The sequence below is a fragment of the Emydura macquarii genome, unplaced genomic scaffold (genome assembly GCF_026122565.2).
Source record: "Emydura macquarii macquarii isolate MOO-44397 ecotype Brisbane River unplaced genomic scaffold, CSIRO-AGI_Emac_v2 contig_1253, whole genome shotgun sequence".
NCBI classification, from domain to species: Eukaryota; Metazoa; Chordata; order Testudines; family Chelidae; genus Emydura; species Emydura macquarii.
In genome coordinates, this window is record NW_027131390.1 from 49,548,557 (window position 1) to 49,568,301 (window position 19,745).

At 42.9% G+C, this 19,745-nt stretch overlaps 1 protein-coding gene across 11 annotated transcripts in view; it reads left to right on the forward strand.

Annotated features, from left to right (window-relative positions):
- The window catches only part of ERBB4 (erb-b2 receptor tyrosine kinase 4), an 885,692-nt gene extending 866,687 nt beyond the window's left edge, over positions 1 to 19,005 (forward strand). For 8 of the 11 annotated variants that reach the window (XM_067548716.1, XM_067548717.1, XM_067548721.1 and 5 more), the window contains 3 exons: positions 11,586 to 11,633; positions 12,591 to 12,888; positions 16,529 to 19,005. In XM_067548716.1, the coding sequence (XP_067404817.1) occupies positions 11,586 to 11,633; positions 12,591 to 12,888; positions 16,529 to 16,974 (792 nt within the window). In that variant the 3' untranslated portion in view covers positions 16,975 to 19,005. Of the gene's footprint in view, positions 1 to 11,585; positions 11,634 to 11,713; positions 11,858 to 12,590; positions 12,889 to 16,528 lie in introns of those variants that run through there. The other 3 variants (XM_067548720.1, XM_067548719.1, XM_067548726.1) reach the window with 2 other exon arrangements.
- Positions 19,006 to 19,745: the final 740 nt, after the last annotated feature.

The window sequence follows — 19,745 nt, forward strand, 5'->3', positions numbered from 1 at the left end:
TTTTATTTGGGAAGGACAGCAGGAAGAGTGGGTGAGACTGACCAGAAAGACCTGGCCCCAGATTTCCAACAGTCCAGAACCCTCAATGAAGGTCAGAGTTTGAAAAGAATCTCATTTAGTCACCTAAATATGAACCAATTTTTAAAAAGTGATCCTCTCTTAGAATATAGACTGGTGATACACATGGCCAGATTTTCAAAAGAGCACAGCACGCAACATGCTGAGCTTTTGGAAACTTGAACACTTATTTTGGTGCCTAAATGGGACCTGAGCTCTTATAAAAACCTATTCTGGACTCATGAGTGCCAAATTCACTTGAGAATTTAGCCCATACTGCAAGTGTCTCTTATGCAACTAAGTAGATTGTGTAAAATATATGAGCTTCCACACCACACACATTTTAAAATGCACTGACACAAGCGTCATCCCACCAATGAAGATATCACATGCAGCCTTATTGTTACCAAGGGATGGCTGTAGCTGGTGCAGCAAGTTATCAATGGGGCATGGACACAGAGTGTTCATCAGTCTGGATGACAAAAGAAGTTGCACTGAGGCACTACAAAAAGGGTCCGTGTTGTATTGCTGTACATCCACCCCAGTTGGCTGGTGGGAAAAAAACCTTGAAAAAAGCAGGATAAACAACTCTGTGTCATCCAATAGCTTGGACAATGTACTAGCAGTCAAGAAGCAAGGATTAGGGTTGATCAGAAATTTTCCTTTGAAACTGCTTTTTAACTAAATGAAATTTTTCACAAAAAAAGGTGTCACATTCTTTGGAAGTTTTTTGGGCAAAAAAACACCCCCCTGACTACTCCAAAACATAAACAATGTACATAAATGGCTTATAGGTGAAAAACAAAAAACAAAACTGATTAGGAAAAACCACTGAGGTGCCTCAAAAACTGTTCTTGTTTGAGTGCCTTATGCCCCCATGGGTTGGGCCTCTGAACTGGACTACATTTCCCATGATGCACACAGGCCATGGAACAGCCCATCAAGAGGGGAAACTATGGTTCATCATGGGAGATGTAGTCTCTCCAGCGATTATACCTCCTAAACGTATTTTAAATTTGGGCCATATCCACTTGGTATAAAATTTGGTAGCTAATGTAAAGATGCTGCCCTCCTTATTATTCAATGCTGATAACAAAGAAACAAAAAAATAATCACCCCACCCATCATTCTTTTTATAGCACTGGGGTGGGAAGGAACACAGAGGAGGTTTCATTTTAGAATGCTAATGATTACTTTATCCAAATCAGTTGGATGGCTATTTATTTTCAGATTCTCAGCTCTACTCTAAATCAGCCCAGCATCTCATCAAGGAGCCTATTCTTTGCTTTAAGAGACCAAGAGTGCACAATTATGGGTTTCTTTTCCCCGGGCATAACAAAACTGAGAGATTATCATCAAGTTACTATTCAGATTTTTAGGAGGATTTTTTTTTAAAACTCATCTTTATCTATTAGCGCTCCCTGTTCAGGCCAGCAAGCTGTAATGATTACTCCTGGAAAGGCTTCTGAGGAGATGTGCTCTATTTCATTTTCAATGAGGGTTGATGGCATTTTGAGAGGCTCAGAATAGCCTTTGATTACTGTATAAAACAGAATGGGGAAGCTGGTTATGTAGTGGGGGATTAGAGGGGAGTTTGCTCTGAGTGTTCCTCATCAACTTTCTATTATGCTTTTTCTGCTGGGAACATATCCCAATCACAAGTCATAAGCATTTTTATTTTTATTCTCACTTTCCCCTGGTTTCAAAAGTTGCCTGCTTTGAAGTTCAAAGATCTGGTTTAGCAGCGGTGTACAAAAGGGCTGATTCAGACTCTGGTTCTGTCAGGTACTACAGCATAAAAGAAAGGTGAACATCTTGACCCTGCCATTGCACCGGCTGTTTTTATAGTAGCTAGGAAATGGCATGTAGTCTCCTCTAAACTGTGGGGACGTGCGACGTGTTATAGGGGTATCCATCATTTTAAAATGCATGACGCCTGGTGCTAGAGAAAGAAAGACAGGGAATCAGTCGTGAGGAAAGTGAAAGGGATTGAAAAGAGGAATAGAGAGAGGAACAGGAGTATGGAGCCTCACCCCCATTGATTTGCATAGCTTCCTGTTTGATGCCCAAATTGGATTAATGTGAAGTAAGGGAGTTTTATATGAAAAAAAAAAACCATTCGCTCATATATCACTATGTCATGATGAAAGCCAATTAGATATTATGATGGTTGAAACCTGTTTGTTTTGCATGCCTTTCCCAATGCTTCCACTGATATTTAATGTTATGCAGCAGAACACGTCTGTTTTATTCACAGATGAGATATAGCACGGAGCAATGGCAGTGTGCCTGCCAAGGCTGATTAGAGAATAGCTCATTTCATTTTAGAGCCATAGATTCCAGGGCCAGAATTGGCTATCAGGTCATCTAGTCTGACCTCCTGTGTATCCCAGGCCACCACCAGCACCCACACACTTAAACCCAGCCACCAAAATTTTCAATCCTTAGCATCGCTGCTTGATACCATTTCAGTTGGAAAATGTCAATGTAGGATCAAGCATTTCACAACAGCGCTGGGAACAGCACAGTGGATGGATAAATAACACAAATATGGCCCAAGTTTCAAAGGTGTGATTGAAGTCATTGCTTTCTTATTACTTGGTGCTCTTTGACTTGTTTAACTCTGTGGAATAGTCAAAACCTTCTATGGGTGTGTATATTTTGTACACACACACAGCCATGAGATCTGATCTGGTAACCTATGGGGCAAGCTGCTTTTCCTAAGCAGGCAGAGAGGTGTGGCTGATGATGATGCTGGGAGGGGGATAGAAGACTGTTCCAGGAAAAGAAAAGTTTTATAGGGTAGGTCTAATCCTTTAAGGATTTTATAGGACATATCCTGTTAAAGTCAGTGGTCCAAAGCTTATGATCATGGGTGTGGCTGGGGCCACTTTAATTCCCAGTGTAAATTGGATCAACCTCAGAGGCCATAGAATCTGCCAGGGATTGCCAGAATACCAGGTGCTCTGAATTTTCCACTCCTGTTTTGGTGCACCAGCGATCAATGAGCCAAGTGTTCCCCTACATTGGAGAAACCCACTGCTGTTCTCTTAGAGCAACTTTCCAAACCCTTTCTGCTGTGCTAGATTAGCCAAGAGCATGGCACAAAGTCGCCCTCTTACAAAAAGTTCCCTGCAATCTTCAACATCTCCGCCAAGCAGACAGGAATTTGGTTTTTAAGATTTCCTCTGAAAATCCCACGTGCAGTAAGCTGCATGGAACCTATTTTATCTTCCTTGGACGGACTGCTGGGTTGCATCAGTCTTGTTGGGATGACTGCAAGGAATCTGGTGGGTGTTTCAAAGCAGAGGCTTAGTCTCTAAAGCCTTCTAGATATCATTGTACAAACATCAATTCATGCATATGTCTCTCTATATAGACCTGTTTTGTTTTTTAAAATTTCCCTTCCTCCTGTTGGTTTAAGGTCAAATGTATTTGTTGTGGGTTGCATAAAGCCAGAGCAGAGTAAGCTGTTCACTCAGTGGTCAGAAGAAAGCCGTGAAGCTTCTGGAAAGAGGTGGATGTTCTCCTGGGCAGCTGTTTCCAATCTGATTTCATTTCGGTTTGGATCAGTTGTAAATACCAGCCTATTCCTTTGAAATGTAACTAGTGTTTGCTCTGGTCTGATGGGACAGCTATGCATTGTTTGTTCTGTCTATAGCATCATCAGAGTATCCAAAGCACATTATTCAGATCCACTAGCAGAAACCAGCTGTCCTTATACCAGGCAGACTGCTGCAATCTTTATGCTTATAGCAGCAACTGTGCAGTCAGGTACATTTAGGAGGCTACAGTTTGGTGACTTAAGCCTGGATACTGATTCAGTTCCTGTCAGGACAGTTTTTGGTATGGAATTCCACAAAGGGAGATAGGCAGAGCACGTATCAGATTCAAAATGCATCTGTAAGAGAGATCATAAACTGTGCAGTGCCAGGCAGGTTGTGCGGTCATTTACTCCTGTGCAAAATGGGTGTGAAATGTCATTTGGATGTGGGAATATTTTACTCCTATTTTGCACTCATTTTGCACAGGTGTAAATAACTGTGCAAGGTGCAACAGGTCATAATTAAATGTGTGGGGGGGAGGGCGTACATGAAAGAGAGAGATTTTGAGACAAATCCTGAGGTCATTGCTCCATTTTTACTAAAGCAACCTCCAAAAGCCGAGTGCCAGCTAACCTCAGTTGGCTTCCTTTCTGAGTGACCATGGAGCAGAGCTGTTAAAGAATGTCCTTTACAAAATTCATCATATCCTGTGAAAAGGTTTGGTTTTTCAATGAAAACACAAACCAAAAATTCATTTTTAAACCATAAACAATCAAAACCTGGAATTTTTCCTGTAAAAATGTTTTTGGTTTTCAATTTCCATGTTTTGTTGTTGTTGAGAAAAGAGAAAATACAACCAAAATGAAAATTTTCACTTTAGTCAAAAACACCATTTTTAGGCCTAAAAATATTACAACACAACTTTTTTGACCCGTTCTGTAAGTGAGTCATTTTGATAGAGTATAAACCCTGATAGCACTTAGCCAGCCGTCCTGCCTCATTTACCCTCACCCCTTTCCCTTTCTGAGGATGGGCTGCCAGAGATTTCAGCAGGAATTTAACTCCCAGTGACAGCGTTTCTCTGCTACATAAATTGCCAAATATGTCGGGCAAAATGCACTTCTAGTACTGACCAAAGGACAGCACACAGCCGCGTGTTCTTTGGCACCCTCCACTGAATGCTGCAGAACCACAGCGCAGCCCAAATGCTGGAGTGGAGGTCCAGCAGTGCAGCAGTTAAAAGAAAGAACTAGGGTCAAATTTAGCCACACGTACACTGACTAGCCTCTTGCCCTGGCTACTCTGCAGCTGGGAGTGTCTCCCCCAGCCCAGCTAGACAGACGTGATAACTCTGCTCAAACTAACACAAATACTCTGCCTGAGTACAAGCCTGCCTGGCCCCTCAGGTCCCTACTCAGTGGCTAGCCTGTGCCATTGCTCATGCTGCAAAGTCCACACTGCTCTTAAACACGAAAAAGAAGCTTACAAGAAGTGGAAGCTTGGTCAGAAGACTAGGGAGGATTATAAAAATACTGCTTGAACATGCAGCAATGAAATCAGGAAGGCCAAAGCGCAATTGGAGTTGCAGCTAGCAAGGGACGTTAAAAAGGGAACAAGAAGGGTTTCTACAGGTATGTTACCAACAAGAAGAAGATTAGGGAAAGTCTGGGTTCCTTACACAATGGGGGAGGCAACCTAGTGACAGAGGATGTGGAGAAAGCTGAGGTACTCAATGCCTTTTTTGCCTCGGTCTTCACAGACAAGGTCAGCTCCCAGACTACTGAACTGGGCAGCACAGAATGGGGAGGAAGTGAACATCCTTCAGTGCTGAAGGAACAGGTTCAGGACTATTTAGAAAGATCAAACAAAGTTCAAACAAAGCAAGCATGTGTCTGTCCACCGTAGGCAGTGGGGCTACTTGCAGTTCAGCTTGAGGTTGGTAGAATCCATCCTGTAGTAAGGAAAACTTTCTTGATAATGTGACTTTAGAGTTGATTTACAACAAGAAGTGGCACCAATTTTGCAAACTTCCTTATCAAATGTTTGTGTTTCCTGCCTGACAACAATGAAAAACGCATCCCAGCAGCACTCAGAGCTGCCACATGAAAGAACAAGACTTGGGAATGCTGGACCCTCCCCAGGGATAGAAGGGATGCCGGTGCTCTGGTGAGCACCCGAGTTCCTATCTGGTTGAGTCAGACTCACTGATTCTCAGCACTTCCTTCGAGTGCAGCTTTGAAGAAGGGTGTGTATCCAGTCAACCTGGTCAAGAGGAGGGAAGTGGGAAAGATGCTATAAGCAGGATGCCATAAAGAAAACAGAAGGGCTTACTAGAAATGTAGTGAGAAACACAGGTCAGAATAATCATGTGGGCAAGGTCCTGTACTCCCAACATATTATCAGAGTGAAATGAAAGGAGAGACAAGGAAGAGGTGTTATTCAAATGGCTGTGTAAAGTCCAATATGGAGCTGCCGGTTTATCTTTGTTTTCATTATGTTTTAACACACCACCACAATGATATGTCCCCACTATAAAGAGTGGAGCTATTGACCAAGAGAGACTATACAGGCCAGGAAATGGGAAACAGATTAGCAGATAGAGAGCAATAACACAAACTAGTACCCACATAGGTCTTATTTACCTTTATTTTATTGAGGCTCATTTTAGATGCATGTTAGAAGTTATAATAGCTCCTATGTCATTGGCATTTAATACCACAAGGCCCTTTCGAAGGGCCTAGGGAACATTTTTTGCCTCTTTTAGTGTTTTGCCTGTTGTACTTTGCCTTGTGCTTGAAGTGGAGTCACAGACAAAAAAAAGTTGGAATCTCACACATTCCTTGTTAGGGATGCTGGTAGTCACTTAGAAATGCTGGGTTCCCTATAGTCAGGGCATAAATTTAGGACGATGTGTATAATACATGCACCCAGCCTACATATTCAGAAGTGACTATTGATTTTTCAGTATCCAACTTGGGATACTTTAAATAAAATGGGCTGATTTTGAGAAAGTGCTGAGCATGCATCCCCAATAATCAGGCTTCCTTCAGAGGGGTCTCAGGTTGAGCACCCGAACACTGAGGCCTATATGTGAGAGGAAAGTCAAAGTACATTGTCCAGGATTCTGTTTGTTTCTATCATTCAAGCCCTTCTGCTAAAACGTTTCTTTCCAAAGAGTCAGTGGTTAAAATGCAAGAACAAACAAAAAACCACAATAGTCCACAAAATAATTTGTATCAGATTTCAGCTATTGAAACTTCACCATTGGAGATACAAAAAGATTCCTTACCACATCCCCCACCAAAAAAAAAAAAAAAAAGTAATTTGCTGGCAAATGAAAAGCGACACAACAAAATAAAAGTTGGCTTGGTTCTTAAGTATCAAAACTTGTTTTTGAAGCCCACAAAATTATGACATCATATTGTAATTAGTAGGCAATTTAACAACATTTAAACAACAATTATATCACATTTTCAGCCCACTAATTTGCACCACAGCTGTTCCCTTTGCCTCCTTTTTTGGAAAAATGACTGCAGAGCTTTAATGATGGCAAAAAATAAAACGAATGTAAAAAGAAACTGCTCAGACAACAATAGATACGAAAAGAGCCTTGTTTAGTAGTCTATGGTGAGAATTCTATGGTTAGCATTTATGGTGGGATAAAGGAAATGCATGAGGGAAACATCATTACTGTGATGTTACTTGGCAGCATGTGTAGTCTGCAGGTCTGCAGCATAAGCTACAATAAATGCATTAATCTAAGTACACGCTCTCATGATGTCTTGGAATGGGCTTACTCTAAGAGAGTCTTGTAATAGTTATGCTAAGGAAGTCGGTTAATGTGTTATGGCCATACAGTGTACATTTAATTGAAAGCATAATAGCCAAGAAAATATGGAGACAGCATAGAGCTTTTATGGGTGACTACATGATTCATGGTTAGTGAACCAACGCAAATCCATGGATGGGTCATCTTAGAACAAACAAGAAATGAAGGTGTATTGTGTATATTTTTCTTCTCTGTTATACAAATAAGATTCCATTCAAACGGATTAATAATAGTTCCAAGATGACAAAAAGTCTAGTTTCTTCCAGCTGACAGAAAGACTCCTGTTGACTCAACTCCTTTTTTTGCTTTCTGTAGTCTAGAGGTGTAGGATCCTCACATTGGTTCATGCACAGCGTTCTGGCATCTGATTCTTTTATGCTTTTCTAATCCCCTGGACACCAGTAAGGACGATAAGATGATCAGAGGACAGATGAAGAGAAGAAAGGAGCACTAAGAGACAGCTAGGGAACTCCCAACAGATTCCTTGCTGTTTCAGAGAGTGCCCCTCTTAGCTATGTCTACACTGTCAGTTAAGACCTGCTCAGTCGATCCAGAAATCGACGCAGTTAAACAACCACCACAAATGGCGTAGCACTGCGTCGATGGGAACACGGTTCCCGTCAGCGCAGTGCAGTGAAGATGGCGCACAGAAGAGAAGCACAGAAGTCTACGGGAGTTACGCAAGTTCTTTGCATACTTTGCGCAACTCCCGTCGACTGCCGCCGAATCGCCAAGGTAAGTGTAGACCAAGCAATAGATCATCACTCCCTAGTTAAAGGACCATTCTGTAAATATCAGTTTTGCCTGAAGCCTCTGCCTTATCCACAGACTCCTGTTTGTCTTCCTTCAGTTCTTGCCTCTGCCCCATCTTTTTTGGAGTAGGTCAGGAATGTTCCCTGAATGTAGCCTTTTAGGGGAAGGGGGTTTTCTTTGGAGCCGTGCATCCCGCCTTTCAGTGTGCTGGGTCCTCTCTGGCATTAGTTGATGCAGTAATAGCTACTGCTGGTAGTTACAGCTGGCAGCTTGGGAAGGATGTTTCCCCTCTTTTTATCTGTCTCCTTCTCAGTTGCAGTCTTGTTGCCAGATCTCAGCCCCAAGATAAAAAACCTTAAGGATGACATTTGGTCTGGCATACAGACAAAACCAGTAGTGTTTAGATCTCAGTGGGAAGCTCTTCACCTCTTCTATCCAACATTTTTTCCCTGGCTTAAACGGGCCCCAATTTCACCTCTGAGATCCTACAGCTTTCCAAAGATTGGTTGGCAGTGATCCCAACTCTCTGATTATTCAGGTGCCTACAGCAGATCTTGAAGTCTCTTCACTGCAGCGAACACACTCTTGTAAAGCGTCTTCTGGTTTCTCTTCCCCTAGCATCCCCTCTTTTCTCTTGGTGGGGATAGGTTTAAGAAGACAGTTGCAAAATTGGTAGCTTCCTTTCCTCTATAAATCTATCCTGTACTCATTCATGATGTACAGATAAGTCCATACGCCTCTTGCTGTCCCTTGCGTCACAATGCATAGACTACACAGCCTCTTTTCTCAGAGGAGTCATCCCAAATTTCCAATATGCAAAAGTCCTGAAACTGTCCTCCAAATCAGCCTTCCTAATGGGCACCATAAGTTGGGCCATCTGTCAGACATTATGGAAGAGCTGTGGAAACTGCCATGGCTCAGGAGGTTGCATTTCGCACTGTTCTGCAGCTCAGGCTGTTCAGGTGAGAGGATTTTTAACCCTGATTGCACTCAGGACTGAGGCATTTTTTTGCTGACTCTTCCAAGTCCTCTTCATTCCTCTGCCTTCAACTGCGCTTTCCTTGCAGCTTGTAGCGTGCTCCTTTCTTGAGCTGGCAGCAGCCACAGCTGGCTCACAAACAACAACTGTTCCCAGATCCAAAACTACACTTCTGCTCTGCCCTTCAAAAGTAATGAGCTCTTTGGCAAAGACTTAAAGAACACAGCCAAGCATTTCCAGCCTCCAGCCATAGGCCCCTGCTCTACCGCTTTCATCCTACTTTGTATTTTATTCCCATAGTAACCATGGAGTGTTTGGTGATTGTTTCCTCTCCTCCCAAGTTTCCTCAGGGGTTATTTGAAGAGCCAGGAATATCCACCACACTAACAGGTCCAAGTTTTTCCTTCAGATGCCCCTTCATGACTCCAAAAGGACCTATTTTGGCCCCCCACATCAGGATAAAATTGTCAGCAGGTATCTCCCTAGCTGTATATAGTCTCATCAATACGGAAGGGGAGATAGCTTTCCAGCCCCACATGTCAGTCCTCTGCTCAGCGTGAGGATCCAGGCTTCTTCAGCTATGGACATTCAGATCCAGAAACCACTCCAAAAGCCCCGAACTGCTATGCTGTTTTTTGTATTGTTTCATGTTCCCCAAGAAGATGAGATTCGTAGTGCATTTTGGAGGTTTCTGTTGTAGCCTCATTCCCTGAAGTAGATTGCAGACAGAAGGCTATCCTTCTAGGTCCTGTCTCCTGAATACTTTCTTTGTTTGATAGGCCTGAAAGATATTTATGTTTGCATGTCATTGTCCTGCCCTCATACCAGCAGTTACTTCAGTTTTGCAGACAAGCCTTTTTAGTTCTTCATTCTCTCCTTTTGTGTTGATTTATCCCGTAAATTCTCACAAAGCTGTTGACAGTCTTATTCCACTGTGTTGCACTGTTAAGGGATACACATCTATCCCTTCCTGGACAGTCTCTTTCTTTGGGGAGAGTCAGAAGATTCAAAATAGTATGTAACTATGGAATTACAAACTGCATCATAATACATATGCACAGGGAGGGGTGGGTGAATTAAGCTTGCATTGTTTGTTGACAGCAGAAGAATGTAGATTCAGGATCCCTAGGCTCAATTCCAGGTTCAGTAGAGGAGGGTGTTCTAGTGGTTACAAACCATTTCTGCTTCTGCCTCCAACCTGTATCTGTCTCCCCATACTCCTACCCTCTTACACCACAGACTAGGGAAAAAAAAGTAGACTTTCTTTGATACTAGTGTGTGCTAGAGCTTTGCACTTTTTGGATGCAAAGTTTTTTCCCCCCAGCCCTCTTTTTTCCTGTGGAAAAAATGGGCAACATTTTTTAAAAAGTAAGAAAAAGTGGAATTATTTTCCTCAAAAAACAAAATAAAAAAAATTCTAAATAAAGTATTTCAACTAAATTAAATTAATAATTTATCAAAAACAAATATTTTGCAATAAAAATCTAATTAAAATTAAACCTTTTTTCAAAAATGTTTATGGCAAAATCATATTAGTTTTGACAAGCTTCTAGTGTGTGCAGACCTGGTGTGAGAGCCTCCTGCCAGCTGGCCGATTATCTCAGTTAAAAGAAGCATAACAGTGAAAGAGGCTTTGTTCCAAACTGGGGGGAAGATTCCCTTAGCATAGGTGCTGTAGGAGACAGCCATATGCTTCCCTTCAAAGATTCTCTTGTAAGCTTTGGCATAGGAGGTATGCTGGGGGTTAGGATTTGGGGAAGAGGTGGTGAGTCAGGAGCAGGGGCCATATCTAGCATAGGGCCCTAGCACGCAGCTCTGCCAAGACACCCCAGAGAGACGTCCAGAACTTGAGAGGCCCCCCAGAGCTAAGTAAACTAGGCCAACGGTGTCCCCATCTGCTGGAGAGCCCAGAATTAGGAGGGCACAAAGGTGGTTTAAAAACATTTTAGTTCACCCTCTACCTCGGTTCAAAAAGTTGCCATGGTTTTTACCCTGTCCTTGATAATAGTGGAAAAGGAATCCTCCTCTATATAGACCAGGCTGATTAGAAATCATGGCACTCCATATCCTTTCCTGCTCTGCTTTGTTTCTGGAGTGAGCATGCCTTCTGCATGTGTACATCATTCTCTCGGTACTATCTGTCCTTTCAAAAATTAAACCAAGGATATTGGCAAGAAGTAAATCTCTCACCAATGCAGCACCTATTCTTAATCAACAAGGGACAAACCCTGCAGTCCTTACTCAGGTAATACTCCCATTGACACTGAAGGCTTGCTGATTTCAATGGAAGTTTTGTGTGAGTAGGAATGGCTGGAATTGACACCTCTTCAGTAAACCTCACTGTTGTGCATGTTTTTCCCCATTGGTTCATACAGCTCATGTGACTTCTTATATCCATCATTCCATTTTTCTTTCCTATTAGAGTGAAATTGGACACAGCCCTCCTCCTGTCTACGCCCCTATGTCAGGAGTAAGTATCTCACAATCAATCTTCATCCTTTAGGTTTTTCGTCTTTTTAATCTTACTGTTTCCTCCCCTATTCTCTTCAGAAATTGCCCAATTTACTCCCGTGCCAACAGTGACTAGAATTTATACATAGGTTGGCCAAACATACAAGGTCTCTCTAATCCCAATCTGGATTCATCAGGAAGCCCAGAGTTCTATGATACCATGCATCCAGAATGGCTTATAATAGTTCATAAAAAGGATCTAGGTAAAGTATTTGGATGATTGTCTGTTTTGTCATGATGCTGAAAGTGACGTGCTCATCCTGATGAGCAATTAGTAGGTTGAGCCAAAACACTGAGATGATGTGCCAATGGGAATGCAGCTTACCAAGCTAAAATTCAGTTCAATGGAAACAATATATAGTTTACATGACCACTCTATGACTGTTGCTACTTGTCCATTTGCTACAGGCCCACAGTTCAGAGATGGACTTTTCTCTCCTCTCTGGAGGAATGTTTCCACCAGGTCAGGTTTAAGGTTTGTTGTTAGGAGAGCATTTGTTCTTGACAACCCAATAGTTAAGGAGAACTATATTTTATGGTTCCTGCAACTGTGTATCTCAGTATTGGGCCTCATATAGACTGGGGATTTGCCCTACTTCCAGCTATTGGTGGCCAGCAATTTGGGTAGTTGCATTAGTATAAACAGGCAAACCATTATTGACTCTGATGGAGTTCCAATCTGGCTGAAATGAAGGTACGCACCACCAGTGCAAAGAGAGGCACTGTCTATCTTCACCAGAGGTTGTACCTGTGGCTGTAATGGTGGCAAGCCTCATGGCCTAGACAAGGCTTTGAACGTTCAACAAAATGAAGCATTGAGCCAATGTTGTTGTGAAACCAAAGGAGCCACTAAGTCTTTGTGTTTAGTCAGGTATTTTATTTTGTCCTCTCTCACACCGCATTGTCTTTCTCACAGAACCAGTTTGTGTACAGAGGTGGTGGCTTTGCTACAGAACAAGGAGTGCCTGTGCCATACAGAACTGTCAGCTGCATTGCTCCAGAGGCGCCAGCCATCCAGGGGGCCACGGCAGAGATCTTTGATGATACTTGCTGTAATGGTACGCTACGGAAGCAGGTGGCCGCCCTCGCACAAGAGGACAGCAGCACTCAGCGATACAGCGCTGACCCAACAGTATTTGTACCTGAGCGGGGCCCACGGGGTGAGCTGGATGAAGATGGGTATATGACTCCAATGCGAGACAAGCCCAAAACAGGTAAACATCTAGCATTTTGGGGTGAAAGATTGGAGACTGAGCTAATCACAGAATTCTGGCTGAAATACACAAACGCAAAAACATGCACAATTGCAGCATGTATAATTACGTGTTCCTACTGTAGCTAAATTCCTTCTATGTTATCCATTGGCGATGTTATTATGGACTTTCCTGTGTTCCTAAAGATCTAACATTATGTTGTTGGTACGGTTGAACAGCTGCTAAATTCCATTGCCTAATATATAGAGCTAGATTGTGATTGGCCTTGCATCGGTCCCCAAAGGAGGGAGAAAGGATGCAAGCTTTGCTCATCTGCACCCAGATTCAGCAAAGAACTTAAGTGTGTGCTTAACTTTAAGCACGTGTTTAAGCGCTTCGATGAATCCGGGCTCGAGAGATGCAAGTCGAAAAGCTTGTATAAATTATCTGATTGGATTGTTTGAAATTAGTGACTGTATCCTCCTGAGAAGGGGAATGAAGAGTTGGAGGTGGGGCTATGGCCCTATTTTATGCCTATGGTGAACAACAGAGTTGCTCTGGAACATGGTGTAGTCTAACTGATAGATTTTGTATTGATTATTGATTAATCTCTGAGACTGCAGTGGTCAATGGGCGGCTACAGCAACCGGAAGATTGCTACCAATATTATTAGAATGAGCGAGCTGAGGAATGCCCAAGATACAATTGCAGTTTATCACAAGACCTGATAAACTATCCTTCAAACAATGAGATACAACAACAGATAAAGAGGTAGTGTAAAGTGACTAGCCCTATGATTGCCATCACTCACAACTCCTGGAAGGGGAACCCCACAGTGTCAGTCATTATCTTCCTCAGCATCACCCTCATCCCCTCCCATGCAACACAGAATGGTTTATGCCTTTTATAATAAAATCATAGAAGATTAGGGTTGAAAGGGACCTCAGGAGGTCATTTGGTCCAACCTCCTGCTCAAAGCAGGACCAAACCCAACTAAGTCATCCCAGGCCTTAAAAACCTCTAAGGATGGAGATTCCACCACCTCCCTAGGTAACCCATTCCAGTGCTTCACCACCCTCCTAATGAAAAAGTTTTTCCTAATAGCCAACCTAGACCTCCCCCACTGCAACTTGAGACCATTGCTCCTTGTTCTGTCATCTGCCACCACTGAGAACAGCCTAGCTCCATCCTCCCTGGAACCTCTCCCTCAGGCAGCTAAAGGCTGCTATCAAATCCCCCCTCACTCTTCTCTTCTGCAGACTAAACAAGCTGAGTTCCTTCAGCCTCTTCTCATAAGTCTTGTGCTCCACCCCCCTAGTCATTTTCATTGCCCTCCACTGGACTCTCTCCAATTTATCCGCATTCTTCCTGTAGTGGGGGGCCCAAAACTGGACACAATACTCCAAATGAGGCCTCACCAGGCCTCTAATGCAGCCCAATATGTTATTAGTATTGGCAGTAAAGGCACACTATTGACTCAAATCTAGCTTCTTGTCCACTGTAACCCCCAGGTCCTTTTCTACCCAACTGCTGCCTAACTAGTCAGTCCCCAGTCAATAGCAGTGCATGGAATTCTTTCATCCTGAGTGCAGGACTCCATTACACTGACAGCCACTGGGATTCATACGTATTTATGAAGGTTTCAATCCCTTTTCCTTATTTGTACTTCCACGTCCCAATAAATTTGGGGTGCCCTGTTTCTCATAGACTAAATTATTTCCCCTTATACTCGTAAACATTTGTCAATCAATCACCGTAACAACTTGTGGTTAGCATATTTGCTGACATCTGCAAAAATCCCCAAACTATTCTAACCTGCTTGATCTGGTACATTGCAATACATGTATATTTCCTAACAGTTAACACATCTATTACTGTAACTGTTTCACCTTGTGACGTAGGGCCACTCAATGGTTAGTTACTCATGTCAGCCTATCTTTAGGTCTAAATATCTTATAGACCTAAAGCCTGTTGGCCCTCTGTTACAACATTAATTAATATTGGTATTTCACCTCTGTATCTTAAATGTACCTGGTATCTTTTATCCTTGGCTACTGTGGAATATCACACATTGCACCCTCTCAAAAGATGTAGCAAGAGCCACCCTGGTCCATGCTCCCTGGAGACCAGGTCTGAATCGTCACTGCCTTGCGCCTTGTGTGGGGTTCTTCACTCATTCTCACACACTGGAGCATAAACAACACACAAGGTGCAAGGTAGTGGAGATTCAGGCCTAGTATGCCTACTTTCCAATGAGGTGTACACTACCCCTACCAACAGCTGTGGCTTAAAGTCACTGTTTAAGTGCATAATCTAATAAAATGGTTTGGGATCCTTCAGGGTGAAAGATAAAAGACAAAATTCATTCATGAAGTGGATTGGATCCAGTTCTTTTTAGACTTGAATGCACTGGATACTTCTGACATTTTTCACCGCAGATGTCCCCCATCAGTGATTTTTTTTCTATAGTTAACCTCCAAGCTATTTTATTTACAGTCCACTACTCTTGCAAACAGCTCCGTTGACCTCCTTGTCACTCTGTCGTTTCTGCATCTGATGTGCTTTGTGTTTGACAGTGAAACAGTGTATCTCGTAGAGCTGTTTGAGACCCAGGAGGTCAGTTAACAAATGGTAACCAAGGCATGAGTGCTCCAGGTGCTAACCTTGGGAGAGAACTTGCTGACTGTGTTGCGTTACTCCAGAAGAGGCATGCAGAATCTCCTACCCATCCAACCTCCTGACATTTTGTTCCCTAATGGTCTCTGTTTGAAAATGAAAATCCTTTGTGCTGTTGTGTGAAAGTAAATCCCCTCCTCTTCCCTCCAAGTACCACCTGCCATAACCCTTTCCACCTTTTAGCTGTGACCTTCAGTATTCTTTACATCACAGTCTGAACATTTTATACTGATTTCACACAGTCCTACTCTGGGTTCAGTGCTAGCTCAGGAACTCCTCTGTGTCCCTCTCCATGCTATTTAGAACCTCGGTTCCTCTACGTTCTGAGGCCCTTTGTCCCTCAGCTGGGGCAGTTTTTAATCAGTCAGAGAGCTGTGTTTTTAATAAAGCAGCCATGCAGGGTTAGACTGTGGAAATGTTTGTAGTACATAGGAGACTTAGCTGGGAGATGAATAATAATACTAATCTAGTATTTCCAAGTTAGGGGGCTGAGGTGGTGGTGAGCTGAAGTAACTTTGACAAGGTCGCAGAGAGTCAGTGGCAGAGACAGGCTGAGACACTGGTATCCTCATTCCAGTTCTCTGTCCATTGGAACATACAGCCGACTCTTCTAAAGAGAGAAGGTGGCCAAGGTACTGGGCTCAGTGCGATCTGAGCATGGCCACAGACTTCTTGGTGACCTTGGACAAGTCACTTAGTCTCTCTGTTTCCCATCTCCTACCTCTTTGCTCTGCTCTTGTCTGTTTAGGTAGTAAGCTCTTTTGGGCAGGGACCGTCTCCCATTATGTGTCTGTACAGCACCTAGCGCATTGTGGCCATGGTGTCAGTTAGGGCCTCTCAGGCACTATCTGATATGAATAAGTGAAGTGTGCTGTAACCATTCGTCTGAAGTTTACATTAAAATGAGCTGCCAGTCAGAGATGCTTGCTGCTGTGTGGACACGCTACCTTCTTCATGTGTTGACATGCCTTATCTCTTTTTTTAGATTACCTGAACCCAGTAGAGGAGAACCCATTTGTCTCTCGACGAAAGAATGGTGATCTTCAAGCTCTGGACAACCCTGAGTATCACAGTGCTCTGAATGGGCAACCCAAAGCAGAGGACGAGTATGTGAATGAGCCATTGTACCTCAACACCTTTGCTAACACCGTGGAAAACGTGGAGTACCTGAAGAACAATGGACTTCCTTTGCCAGAGAAATCCAAGAAGGCCTTCGACAACCCGGATTACTGGAATCACAGCCTGCCACCACGAAGCACCCTCCAGCACCCGGACTACCTGCAGGAGTACAGCACAAAATATTGTTACAAACAAAATGGACGGATCCGGCCCATCGTGGCAGAGAACCCTGAATACCTCTCTGAGTTCTCCCTGAAACCTGGCACTGTGCTGCCCCCACCACCCTACAGACATCGAAACACAGTGGTGTAGTAACAGCAGTATTACATACGTGGAGAGACAACCCCTTCCAGCTCCCGGTCCTTTTTTTATTTCCTTTCTTTCTTTCTCTCTCTCTGTCTCCTGTGAGCTTCCTCTTTTTGCCAGTTCATTCACTTTGATATTTCCAAGTAGAAGGACATCTTTGAGTCATTTGCTGATCGGGTTAGGAACCTGAAAGGAAAGAAAGAAAGAATGAAGGAAGGACAAAACCTGGCATTTCTCACCTTTCACAGACCCTGAGGGTCAAAAGGTCAGACAAGCCAGTGAATACCAGTAAAGGCCAGTGGCAGTATTGCCTGCTGTCAAGCTAGTTCTCAGTGATTCAACTCTGATGCTGTAGGGGAAGTCACACAGTGTCTGTTTCTATCAGCAGGAATTGAGGAGAGCCTATTCAGCATTCCTGGAAATCGCAATGCAGTTTCCATTAAGGGGAAAAAAAAGGACAATTTTTATATCCCATGTGATAGCATAATAATTGAGATTTGCTAATCCAATTTCTTTCTCTAACACTTTCTATCTGGCAACTGAAAACAGATAACCCAGCTTTTCATTACCATTCATTTCTTCATCACAGCCATCAAAGAAGTGACTACGATGAAGAGGGCGATGTGACTTTTGTATCTGGCCAATCCCCTCTTAGCCACTCTCACAGTTTTGCCCCATTTCCAAACCACAGAGACTTTCACTCAAAGCTCCTGTGCACGACATTGCAATTTTTTTGTACCTGTCTCCTTGACGACAAGTATTTTAAACACAAAAATCCTGTCAGGAAAGAAAGAAAACACAAAAACCCAACATCTTCTTTTGAAGCTAAGAGAGAGGCCAAGATCCACGATTTGTATGCACAGAATTTCACCTTCATGTTTTATACCTACTGAATACAACAAACAAAAATACCCATACACATTCTCCTCTTTCATCGATTAAAATAGTCAGGGATGCAGTAGGCAACACTGAGGACAGGACAGGATAGAAGGAGAGTTTAATATGGATCAGGAAACCTGGTGGTGTTGTAAGGGGTAGCCCACTGGGGAGTTCTTTAAACTGGAAGAAAGACACTGGACTGGGTAAAACGCACATAGCAGTTCACTGGAAAGTTAGTTTTGCACTTAAGCTATGATTTTATTTGTCCCTGCTCAGAACTGTTTTCTGGATTTTGAACGAAGCAATATGGAAGCGACCAGCAAAATAAAATAATTTTAAATTAAAAAATATAAAAAGGACGACTGTGGAAATGCCAAAATGAAGCAAGTCTTTGAAACAGTATCCACTGGTTCTGAGAGGCCAGTACACTGCCTACTTCAGAGAATACAGTGAAGGAGTAACCAGTGCGAAAGCTACTGCATGAAGGAAAGCAGAGCAAACAGCGAAGGGGCTCTGTGGAGAAGACTGGCCAGGTCTGGCCTGGGGCACAGCAAGGACTAGAGTTTGATAAAAGAAGGATTTCTCCATCACATAGGATGGTATATACAAGGTTTTAAAAGTCAATATATGCATGAGACACAGAGCTGTCAGTCAAAAATGTAAATAAATGAGTCGATCTCCATGCACTTATTTCCCGTCCGTCAACCGCAGCTTTCACAGAACTTTTGGTTTATTCCCCCCATGGCTGGAAATATTTTTAGCCAGAGATTTGTAATCGTTTTAGTATTAAAAGTAGAACGTCAGATGAAGTGGAAGAGAAGAACGGGGTCCTGCTTTTGATACACCACCCTTCTAGCTGTTTAGGCTTTTGAAGAAAATATATCTCAAATTCGAGGCGGGACAACAGTATTCCAATGTATGCACTTTAGTACTATTAAAATGAAGAGCCTTGGTATGATGGACCCCAGTAACAGGGAGGAACAGTCTGGAAGCACTGTGGATTTTCCCTTAATTCCTAATGTTTTAATGGACACCCACCAGAGCTTTGGTGAGCTCCCTATCAGGGAGATTTGAACCCTCAAATTTAAAGAGGCAGACGAGTGTAAGCTACAATCCTCATCCTCCATCTGCAATTTTGAGTTAATTTGAGGAGTTGATGTCATGCAGCGTTACACAAGCAGCCAGTGGTTGCTTCACAAAGCGACATCATGTAACTGCCTGAGCCATCCCTCTTCCCAGGGCTGCCATGCAATAATTACTTAATTCTCTGTGTGCTAGAGCTTGCTAGACAAAGTCAGCTGTGGGTCAGAAAGAGACCCTCGATTTCAAACCTGGGTTAATTCTTAGTCTTGTACTTTGAAACAGAATTTTTGACTGGTCCCTACAGTATCCATCAGGATTTCAGGTCAAGGCTGGTTCAGCTAATGGGGCATTACGAATTAAGTGTTTCAGCAGTTGTCAGTTTGAACTAGCTGAACTTAATTACTAGGTGCTGGACACTTATTAGACCCATAAACCTTGTAGGTAGATAAATGGTTTATAAACAACAACAAAAAGTCTTTGCAGCTATAAAAAGGAGGCATAGTCCATTGGTGGCCAAGTAATAAATCAGTGTGTTGTGGCAGAATGAAATGAACAGCTGACCATTAAAGCAGGATAGATGACCACAAAAATGCCATGAATCTGAAAGGTGGTCTTTCTTGGCAGAGAGATCTCTTCTGCTCTTGATGCCTTTCCATGACTCCCAGTGATGTTAATGAGAGATACAGGCAAGAACGAGAGGGATTTACACCCCTCAGACCTTCAGAAATATACACCAGTGAGCACGCTCAGCGTGTGTAACGTTAAGCACGTGTATAAATCTGCAAGGTTGGGGCACACAAGTTAAACCTCTTGAG